At 35.4% G+C, this 12,134-nt stretch overlaps 1 protein-coding gene across 10 annotated transcripts in view; it reads right to left on the reverse strand.

Annotated features, from left to right (window-relative positions):
* Positions 1-12,134, reverse strand: part of PCLO (piccolo presynaptic cytomatrix protein) — a 341,027-nt gene that overhangs the window by 58,954 nt on the left and 269,939 nt on the right. For 5 of the 10 annotated variants that reach the window (XM_071552733.1, XM_071552734.1, XM_071552732.1 and 2 more), the window contains exons 18-21: positions 7,614-7,685; positions 5,631-5,811; positions 4,236-4,430; positions 2,821-3,003 (exon numbers count right to left, since the gene is read on the reverse strand). In XM_071552733.1, the coding sequence (XP_071408834.1) occupies positions 2,821-3,003; positions 4,236-4,430; positions 5,631-5,811; positions 7,614-7,685 (631 nt within the window). The remainder of the gene's footprint in view (positions 1-2,820; positions 3,004-4,235; positions 4,431-5,630; positions 5,812-7,613; positions 7,686-12,134) is intronic. The other 5 variants (XM_071552738.1, XM_071552737.1, XM_071552736.1 and 2 more) reach the window with 3 other exon arrangements.

Here is a 12,134-nt window from a genome sequence, read left to right on the forward strand (position 1 = left end):
TAATTAAATGCTATGGTTGAATGTTGGATTTTACAAAGGTCCTGAGCAAAACCCAATGTTTTTTTGTTGCATATTCACCTTAAATCAGATTGATTAAAATTCAATATTTTTACTGTTTAAAATGAATATAGAAATGGTTTAGTTCAATACACTTAAACTGATGAAATTTATCTGCATTCATAAAATATGCTAAGTATACCAGAGGTGCTGGTTTTGTTTATAACTTCCTCGTTATCCTGAACAGACACACGATTAATAACTGACAAAATACATGCAATAGGAAATGTCCTAGGAGTCAGAAGTAGAGAAAGATTTCTCTAAGATATTCTGAGAATGACTGAGAGTTATTCTTTTGTTTGTTTTGAAGAGCCAATTCACTTCAAGAAATAAATAAGAAGCTATTGAGAGACCAGGTTAAAGGAGGAAACTCTGTCTGAGGGGTCTCTTAGGTAGAACAAATCGTGACTATTTATAGCATAGAATAATTTCCATCACTCTTGTGTCCTTGGGCTGAAAAACCCCCAACAGCTGTTTTAAAATGTGCTGTTCTTTGACAAATGCATAGAAAAATAACTTGGTGGTGGTGGGTGGAGAAGGTGGGGGCAGGGTGAGGGTGGGGCTGGGGGGGTTGGTGGATTTTCTGTACTGGTTTCCTCAGTAAAAGGCTTTCAGACATAGTTACAAAAATTACTGACTTGTCAAGATAGAATCATAGAATCATAGAATCGATTGGGTTGGAAAAGACCTCCGAGATCATCGAGTCCAACCCTGTTCCAGTCAATAAAACCAGTTCCTAATGGTTTCTTTTCCAAGTGCCAGTAAAGTAGGCTGGAATGGTGGTGTGTGCCACAACTATGAATCATCTCTTTAGGAATGGATTTGCAAACTGATGATGCCCTAATATTCATTGTTCACAATAGTCTCAATTTTTAGACTTTTTGAAATGCAGGGGAAACCTCTCCTTCCTTCATCATCTTTTCAACCCACAAAGAACTCCATGAATTGGAAGCTGGTTTGAATATCTTTGGTGCTTTTCCCATTCAAGGTCATAGACTCATTTTACTTTCATACTTCACAAAAATGCAGTGAAACCATTTTGCTTTTCATTCCTGCTGAAACTCATGAGAATCATTAACCTCAAAATGGTAACTAGTGACCCACTTCATATGAATAATTTTGGGCAAACTACTTTTGGTACAATAAGAAGAAGCCAAAACTTCTCAAAGGTTTGAAATCAGACAGGTAAACATGTAGCAGACCATGCATTGTGTATATTTGTCACAAGGGAAAAGAAAAAAGTACCACATCTCATCATAGTAATTCTAACCTCCCTTATATATTAATTATATTAATGTGGACTCTAATTCCCATAATTCTTTATGATGCTTTTAATATTTCTGAGCCAAATGCAAATCAACACATATCCTTTCAATTTTAGAAGTAAAGAAGATAGAGTAACATTTAAGGGTCATGGGTACTTGAAGCCAAAAGACTTCCTATTTCCTTATTATAAAAGTGTATGTGAAGCTTAATTCAATCTTGGATCAAAAGCAAAATGTTTTGCTTATTCGTCTTTATCATGAGGCACCATCATTACAAGATTTTATGATTAATCTCTACATACCTGACACCTCAAAAATAAGGGTTATTTAGATTTGTATGGTAAGCATTCCAGGAATAATAAGCACTTTTCAGTCATGATGCCTGAGCTCGTACCATGACATTCTCTCATTCTGCCTGAACTGCGTGTCTGGAGCTGACACGTGGAGCAAGTCAGTATATGTGTGGGTGGACGCACACATGTAAATAGATAGACTTATGGAAGAGTTCTGAAGGCTCTTCTAAGGAAAAATAATTAAATACAATGTTTAAAAATATTTGTTACTTCTGGCCTGTTAATTAGTTGGTTTAACATCATATAGTTATCTTAATGACTTGTTGCTTCTGTGGTATATTGTTTGAAGCATCATTCCCTCTTTCTCTCCTACAACATTCTCAGCCAGCTTGTGTTTTCCACGATGTGCAGTGATGTTGAGAGAAAAACCTTCAATGCACCTTGAGAGCTTAGAAAGGGATTACAGCACAAGAGAACATCTGGGAGTCCAGTCAGTACATTTATTTGGTTATCCTTCAGATTCCATGGAAATAAACAAAATGCTCCAGAAATCAAAAGAACAGTAGCAGTTTGAACTGATTGAGATTCTGGCTCTTTATTGGAGATGAGGGGATAAATTGGTAATATGTGGTATTACAGGTGCCTACAGGTAGAAAATAATTTTTAAAGATGCTGATAGGAAAATTACCAAGAGATTGAGCTATACATGGATCAAAACTCCTTTCCTTTCCACTGATGGTGTGAAAAATTATCTAGGCTAACGACTGTTGACATAATAACTATGTTGGAAGAGGAAAAAGAAATTGTTAATTTCCCAATTACAAATCCAGAAACAAAATGTGCAATTAGGTTTTTGTCACAGTACAAGGAATGTCCAATCATGCTAAAGCAGACCAGCTTGGATGCATGCATTTTATTAGGCAACAACATGAGCAAAGCTATACTATTTTTCAACAGAAGCCTAAGTACTCCAGTGGAATGGAAGTGCACACATTTGTTGTTTCATAATGCTTCTTAGCACAGTTTTTCATTATGGATTTATGCACTAGTAGGTGGAAAAATCAAGCAGAGTTCTTGATTCATATGAATATTTACAGCACTTAATGGAGGAGTTAAATAAATAATTCAATATCGCAATGAATTAGTTGACATGGCAAGAAGGATTTGGGATGTAGTTGGTTTCTTAACCATGTCTTTCTGCTCACCTCCTTCTGGCTTGAGTGGTCCATCAGACATCACTTTCCTGAGGGCTAGTTGACTTTGGTCTTTGTTGTCATTGGCTGGTGGAGGCAGATTGTCAGACTGAGTTCTTTGAATAGGGAGGACTCCTGCTATGCTGTGTCTGTGCTGCTTCCTGGCATGATTAGACTGACCGCTTTTATGTGCTGCTGTGGCAGTGTGGGTGAAATGGAAACCCAGAGTATGTATCCTCAGATGGAACCAGCTTAAATGTTATTCATGCAAACAGAAGTGTTTTTTTCTGTATTTAAGTAAGTAGTGTTTTCAAACACCAAAGAGACACCACATGCACAGCATTAAAGAGTATTAAAACTGGCTGTTTCTTTATTAATGATGGAGAAGACAAGGGAAATCATTTTCCCCCAGTTTTGCATTATACCATGGTGAATTTATGGCATATCAACAAATCCTGAAGACAAACACAATGACTCCACAGTCAGAGAGATTTAATTTGCCATCAACTAAACCCTCAACTAGCAATCAGATACTGGTCTGTAGTATATTCTGGAGAGTAACCCTTTTGAATGGAATAGTTTTCATTTATTAACATGTTTGAAGTTGTCAGATAAAATCTGTCTTGACCCCTAATAAATTCATGGCACAAAAATTACTGTAAAAATTGAACTATGATACCTGACTTAGATCTCATCTCCCTTTGACTTTGCTATGTTGAAAACATTGTTGAAATGTCATGTTGTTAATGGCTTTATGTGCTTAATGGTTTTGCATTTATTGTGTTTAATGTTATTATCATATTTCTGTTCTGCTCATCCCTAACATGGTCTCTGAGATATAAAGAAGGTTGCCTTATATTTCCTCTCCAGAAAAAAAATATTTACAGTCATGTTTCAAAAATAGAAATCTTAGCCATTTAGTTAAAAACCCCCAAACTTCTTTAACTTCAAGTCTTCTTTTGAGTATATGGTACGGTCCTTCCTGATTACTACTTACAGATAAATCCTGTCAAGTATGTGATCTCAGTATTTGTGTGCAATTTGAAGAGCTGACAGACTCATCTCTGCAGCTTTTGGTTATATCATTGGTAGCTATTTAGTGACATCAAAACACAATGGACTTCTCTGTGAGTCATGCACAACCATGGAACATCATGGACCGTGAGTGAAGGGACTGATGGAGAAACAGCCAGTTTCACTGCAGTCAATATAAATTAAAATAAATAATTAAATAAACAAAAGTCCTCTAAATACAAGAGTATATTGTAATTATATGTATTCACACACAGGCACACAAAGACATTGAACAGAGTGAGCACAGTGTGCCAAGAACAGAAAAAGATAGCCAAAAAGGGAAGGACAGCAGGGAAAAAGGCAACAGATGAACATTAAGCTGCCATGCTGAGGAACTTATTTGCGTCTTTTACTTGGTTGAAGGCGGAGCTGCTGGACAGCTGCTTCGGCAGCGGCGATGGCTGCCCCAGCGTCTTCAAGGTGAGTTTGAGTGACGCTGGTTTTGCTTTGGCTGCGAGATGGACCATGAGAGCGGAGATGTCCTTCAGAAGAAGATTTGGAGCTCCCTGGACTGCTGTGGGATTTCTCAATGGTGGGCACCTGCATGTCTACCAGGAAAATGAAGAAGCATAACTCTTGCATTTATTAAAAACAAATGATTTTTTTTCCTTCTCTTGACTGGTCTTTCTAGCTGAATTCCAGAAGAAGGAATAAAGATTAAACTGTGCCATTCCATTTAATGTATCAGGACATACTGTGATTAGGAAATTCCTATGAAACATCATTGTCTACTTTCCCACTCTTACCTAGCCCAGGGAACAATTTATTTAGTACTGTGTTTCTATCACCTGTGAATTAGTCCTCCGGTGTTCGTTAACACTAGTGGAATGATGGGGTAGTGTTTTCCACTTTCCACTTCTCTGGTATGTTGGGACTAACCAACATCACCTACACCAGTACTGAATACTTAGCCAATGAAAGCCCTTTTATTCTGAATAAAGTCCTGGTCAAAATCACAGCCTAACTTACAATAGCTTCTATACTTACCTCTAATTTAGATATAGATCTTATATAGACACCAATCCCTAGCAGAACATTACAGAGAGAAATACAGTGGAGGTGGAAGAGAGTCTTATCACTCTGAGGCTCTCATCTGGACTCTATTTGGAATGGCTTTTGCTTTGATATGACATATACTGTGTTTTAAGAGAATGACTGTCTACTGACCACTTAGCATAAAAAAAAAAAGATTAGAGATAAATTTCTTGAAGCAGGAGACACTGAGAACAATTCTGCTTTTGTAAGCATTAGTATATTTCTACTTTATCAGCTCCACTGATTTCCAATACAATTGAGGTATGCTACAGTCCATTACCATTGACTGGAAATGCATATGCATTGTTACAGCACAACTGTTGTTCTATAAAATATTAATGTAACATCTTCCGACTATAAAGTGCCATTGAATATTTAAGGAAAGTGAAAACTAGAATGCTAAATATGTATTGAATTTAGCCAAAGCTACTAGAAAAATGAAAAGGGCACAGAATCTATAGTAGATGTACAAAGGACTTTGTAAGTTGTTATTTTAAGAAGACGATTACTCAGTAAGCTGACTAGCAGAGATGGAGCCAAATTAAATCTTGTCTCCAATTAGTTAATCCAGGACATAAATGCATTTTTAATAAAAATGTATACAAATTTCATCGCAGTATCTTTATTTTTTTTCTATTTGAACTTACACATAGCAAAGGTTTTCCCATCATCTGGGAAAATATTTCATATCAGGTGCACCAAGTCATTCCTACCCTTGGAGGGGTCCGGGAAGATTCCATGACTTCTGCTCTTGATGACAGATGGTTTTGGAGATTGCTGGCTACTCTGTCCTGAATGAGATTTCCCATGATCAATGTTTTCACTCTGTTCTTTAAGAGGATACCACCGAGGAGTGTTGTCAAGCTGAGAGACACTGGATAACTCGATCAATACCTACAAATAAATCAAAGTATAATATATGTCCTATATCTGATCTATTAATGATTGCATACAGCAGAAGAGACTAAAGTTGTGTTATTAGAAGTTGCAATCAAATGTATGAGTTGAAGGTATAAGCCTGTTTGCTGACAGATGCAGGACTCTCTGGGCACGCTTTGATCTCACCTTACATAAGCCATCTGTGACCCCAAAGCCACATTTGGTGGCATATTGATGTATGTGAACTAATATATATTTACAACGGGACCTCGGGAAGGGCTATGAGTTCATCCCTTAGACTATGGCATAGCTCCATACCAAGATATCCAGATAGTTGAAAGCTTGTAAGCACGAGCTTGACAGCTAGACTAAAAAGACATCCAGGCATTCTGCTTCTGTATAGACATATTCTAATAGAAGAACTAATCAGTGTATTTTTCTCCCTTTTATCAGTATTTGCAAAGGGGCAAAGAGTCTTTTTTTTAATATGGTGTTCAGTAATATGAGACTAGTGCTTCTCAAGTCTTTAAAAAATCCACATATGTAAAATTAATATCAAAAAGAAAAAGTAGGGATACTTTTGCACTTCCTAAAATAATACGATGCAATAGACCATTTACATCTCAAAACATCTGTGAGGAAAAAAAAAGGAGTTACAATGGCAATATGGAAATGAACAAGTAAGCTGGCTAAAAAACACCCTGCCATTGAAACAGAAATTTGCTGTAGGTCACCTGCATTGCTAGAAGGAGTCTTAAATTTTCATTAAAAAAAAAGAGAGGTAAAAAAAAATGGGCATTGAGACCAGTAGAGACTGTGCCTTCCCTAATAGGCTTGCAGTTCAGAGGGCCAAAGAATGTAAAGTACTAAAATTCATTATAGCTTTGAGTGAAGACAAGCTAAGAAATAGCCTTACATTTGGCACTAAAGTGAAAATATCAAAACTAATGTTAGGTAAGGAAGTTTTAAAACTGCTGGACAAGTAAAGTGTACAATTACATCACTTTATTGCAAGACCCTGAATTAAAGAAAGCCTCTTAAGTTTAGATGTGGGGAAGTCTCTTCACAACTGATTGCTTCTAGGTTAAAAGCCTTTTTTCCCCTATTTTCTTTCAGCTTCTGTTTCTAATTATAATCCTTAATTGTATTAACATTTTAAATTCTTTTTTTTTTACATCATAGTTATTGCTAGTAATCTTGTACTATATGTGCATATGTTTGTTTATTTGTTTTCTTAAAGAGAGAGCATACTTCTTCCCATGATCACTCATCTCATTATTAATTAAAGATTTTGCCTTCAGTCATACTTTGGTAATGATATTACTTTTTCAGAATGTTAAAAATGAAGCTGTGAGCATCATTAATAAATTACTCATCTTGTAGATATTTGTGCATGTGTTAAAATACTGCTTGATGGCAGATTTTAATCCTTTAATCATTTTCAAAGACTATATACCTTCTTGGCCTTCCCATGTTATTTTAAAATCAAGGTAAACATCTTTCAGTCATAACAAGAATTCCCCATTGCGTCACTGTGAAGGTTGTTACTACCTCAGGCTCAAAAAAAAGTCTTAATTTTCAGGGAATTCACATTGTGTTGGATCCTAAATTAAGTTGCCCCCAGTTAATCAAGATAAAGAGAGTATGTCTTTTATGTTTGATAAAAGAAATCATGACTGTTTGTTATGAAGTCAACAGTAAAACTGCAATGTAAAGGAAGGGTTTATTTAACATATGTACCGTACCTTGGAAGAGAACAGTCTCCAAATAATAGTCTGCAGTTATTACAAGTAGCAAGGAAGAAATAAGATACTCACTTCACCAAGGAAGTCATTTGAGGAGAATCTATCATAATCCCAGACAGTCACTTCCAGTGTTTTCTTTTTCAGCTGCAATTTAAGTCAAAGGATAATTAACCTCGTTGCCATAATAAACTTCAGATCAAGTCTTTACAGTGGTTTCTACACATAATTTCCTCCTTGTATCCATTCTCAGAGTGACAGCTAGGCAGTTTTTGTCCTCTAAACAACCTTGCTCAGAGAAAATTAATTTGGGGCTATTATTTATTGTCAAGACAGATAGGCTTGTGCTTCGCCCTGTTTTCGGAATTTCCACAAGTTGTTTTGGGCAGAATGTGTATCCACTGCAAGAGTCAAACCAATTTTTAAAGCCATATTTTTGTGTTTCTGCATCTCTTCTCACCATCAAATCTGGGTTGTCTGAACTCAGACATTTGCCTGAAGTGCCGTTGAGAGTGAATATCAAATGCACTATTTAAAACACTCCATTTACATAATATCATCTGTGAAGACCAGGCTTTAATGCTCACAGAATTCAGTGTAGACAGTGAGAGTCTGCAAGGCATGCAGGCATTCAGGACAGGTTGTACTGGTAGGTATTAATGACACTTATCAAAAACCTTTACCTGCAGACCTTGTTAAGCATGATACCTGTGTCAAGGACTCTTCTATAGGCTACAGTAAGAAAAAAGTCAGTCTTTTTATATGACGAGAGAGCAGAAGACAGAGAAGCTGTTGACCAAAGCAGCTGACCTTATTGTAAAGACTTATCCATGTGCTATTCCAGGAGTCTTTGGGGACTTAGGGACATATTAGAAGAGGAGTGATTATCAATGTTGTGTGCTTGGACAAAAGGCTGGGGAGCCAGTAACAAATTCTTGAGGCTTGAAACAGAGAAGGAAACACACCTGAGGGTATGGGATATCTGCAAATTTAGGCTGAGAAGTTGTAAATGAAGAACTCAAGCATTACTAAGAAAAACAGGACTCTTCACATACTTGAATAAATCTATTAAAGAAGAAATCTATTGTGATAGTTGAGGTCATCACCCTAACAGAAACAATGGAAAGAGCTCACTGTTCTGACTATTAATTGGCTGCTGGGCACACAGGCACAACAAGGGATCAAGGAATTGCTCAAAATTATAAGCTAGACCGTTATTGTACTTATTACATATACTTGCAAGAAAATCACTGCTTGCTCTTTTCAGAATCACGGAATATTCTGAGTTGGAAGGGTCCTACAAGGACCATTGAGTCCAACTCTTAAGTGACTGGCACTTATGGGGATCAAACTCACAACCTTGGTATTATTAGCACCATGTTCTAATCAATTTATCTCCACTGCCTCTTGGTTTAATGCGACACAGATTCAGACAGTTCCTAATAACTTGGAATTGTCTTTAAATGACAATTTCATGTCATAATTATGTTTCTGGAATATCTTCTGCTCCCAGTTAACTTTAGAAAAATGAGCAACTATGCAAAGACAATGTCTTTGAAAAGCAAATTTAAATCAACATATCCTGGAAAATCTAAACTAAGGGGAATTGTACTACTTTTAGCATCAAAAATGTACTCTTTAAGCAGGCAACAACTTGAAAGATAAGATTTAAAAAATATTTGTGAGCAATTCTTTAATATTTCTGTTTTTTTCTTACATGATTAGGCATTCTTTTTAGCAGTCTTTTAAAAAATATCCTGCAAAAATGAGACAAAACAGTTGAGCAGAAAGATTCTCTTTTGAACATTCATTACAGAATTTTGTAAAGCAAATTTTTTTGACTGTTTGATATTCCTTTTCTTTACTGTTCCAAGAACGTGTTGAAACTGCAACATGAAAATAACCTGAAATGAGCTGAGCAGCCACTATTCCGTGATGCTTTTGCCTGCCTGGATGATATAACTTTCTGCTATGTCCTGCATAAGTATATGTATTTTCACCCTTTATAAAAGGGATAACATAAATACTTTTCAGAAATGTATTATCTCAGTTGTTGCTATTTTGAGAGGGCATAATGTCTTTTTGATGACTGTGCAAGGACAGAGAGAAGAATGCGTAGATCCATTAAAGGGGGAAAAAAGCCCTAAGGTTTGAAATGTTTGTGGTAGAAAGGGTAAAACAGAGAAGATTTTCAAGGAATTGCAACCCTACTTTGCCAGCTTCTTTGCATTAGTGTTATAATAAAACTGTGATGAAAACTTTCAGTACTCTATATTTCTTTGAGAAATCTATTTTAGGTGTCTTAGTTTACTAAAACCTTTATAAAATATTATGACAATGAAAAACCACGGAAAGAGCTTTATTAGACAGAGAGCATGAAATGAGTTTCAAAGAGGAGTAGAATTTGGTTTGCTGAAGATATACTTATGGACCACCATTGAAGACAAAGAACACTCAATGGCTGATGAATTTAAAAGCAGCCTTTATACCTTCACAGCAAAGCAGAGTTCTGCCTTACATCATTCAATTTTAGTTTGTGAAGCCAGAAGTTCAGATTCTCATCAGGGATATAATAGACAGCAAAACTGAAATGAGTTGCAGAAACCATCTATCTGTCTGACTGTGTCTTTCTGCAAGTAGACAATATTCCAACAGGAAAATGAGGAAGTGTCTCAAAAGAAGGAAAGCTGTTCCCATATGCTGTGGACCTCATCTGGTTTTTAAGCATATTATGAAAAAGTGTTACCAAATGGTAACAAATTTCAGGCTTTGACTTGTGAGAAAAAACTCAATAAAATAAGTAAAAAAATAACTCCCTACCTAAAAGCATATTATTGCATGTGAGCTTTTGGCTGTTTTGGACAACCAAAATTTAAAGAAAATTAAGGAATATGCAAAAACAGCCAATATGAAAAATATTGCCTCTTATGGGAGACATAACCAAGACCACAGGTACAGATGTGTTTGGTTTTTGTCTGGAGATCACTAGGTGTTTTTATGGATAATGTGTGCCTGTGTAGCTAAATATGCACTACTTGAAATATTTAATACATATTCCTTGAAAATTTCATACAAGGATTTGCATGAGGAAAGAAATAATTTTAATGCAGCTTGTTTTTCTTCTATGCTGTAAGTAAATTACTATAATTACTTCAGAAATAATATAAACTATTGCAATCTCAATCAGTATATTTGATTAGTAGAATGAATGCATTGCATTAGATCATTCCTTATAGTTATTTTCTTTATATTCATAGCTAATATTTTATTGTTCTCTTCCCTATATTGTTGTACTTCAGTACATGGAAGGACAAAAAGACTTTTGATAAGTCACTTACAAACTTATTTTCTCTTGTCCAAGATATTAAATAATATTTAAGTACCAACGCTTTATTGATTCATTAGAAAGACTTTCTTGCTTTAGGAAATAAGACAGAAGCTCCTACATCACTCAGAGATTTGGAAAAAAAAATACTCTTTCCAAATATATTACCTTCAAATTAAGAACATAAGTTACAGCAAAAGCTATTTGCTCTATTGAATTATATCATTTAAGAAAATACTTTTATTTGCTTTCTGACAAGTTATACCGAGTGACCAGCAACAGAACTTATATAATTTCTTTTCTTCTTAAATTCTTCTAATGTTTTCTTTCATGCTCTGAGTAGACATTTGACTTGAGTTAAAAATTATTATACAACTTTGGAAATGTGTGTACTCAGCATTCCCTTTGAATTGTAATTATTACTTAACAAAAACCTTAAATTACTAAATATTTAAATTTTTTTCTACAACTGTCAAAATAGAATTTGCTACATGATAAAATTAATCATTTTGACCTTGAAAAAGTCTCTTTTATTTAAAAGAGTGATCCATTTCCCATAATTATTTTCACTTTAATTTCAGCTAGATTAATAGAGAAAAGGAAAATGAAAAATTGTACAACCAGCTGAAGTCTAGACAGTGACGTTAAAAGAACTATATTAGGAAATATTTAATAATACTTATTTGCCATCAGTGTGCAACCCCTGCTTTGATGGAGGGAAAGGAAATGCTTCTTTGAAGGAACACTTTTTGAAGATTTATGAACTTGTGCTAGAATATTACTGCTATCTCCATGTAACTTAGTATATGATGCAGTTTTGCTTGTTTGGTGAACAGAACTCTCATTCTCAGTCTAACACAATTATTGTCTTGTACTTCTCTTTATATTCCCAACTATTTTGAAATATCCATTTGTGATGGTTATGAGTACAAATGATACTCTACTGCAGAGTGATAGTTCTTCAGACTGTAGAGGGTACTTATCATCAGCATGGAATTATTTGATGATTTAGAAATGTGCTTTATACTGTCTAAGCCAGAGCATGGAATTTTAAGGGCTAAGAATCACTCACATCCCTGTCTTAGCAGTAGATACAAGCCATGGAAAGGTCTGGAAGGAAACACTGTTCTCCGCACGCACTTCCGTACGTCAAGAAGCCAAAATACAGAACTTATGTGGTGCTCAGAGGAAGTTCACGCACTTAAAACAATAAGCTCTAAATATCAGTTTCAGAGGAAGGGAAAAGGAGGAGATTTGCAAATAGAAAGCAA

Source organism: Pithys albifrons, chromosome 3 (assembly GCF_047495875.1).
Source record: "Pithys albifrons albifrons isolate INPA30051 chromosome 3, PitAlb_v1, whole genome shotgun sequence".
NCBI classification, from domain to species: domain Eukaryota; kingdom Metazoa; phylum Chordata; class Aves; order Passeriformes; family Thamnophilidae; genus Pithys; species Pithys albifrons.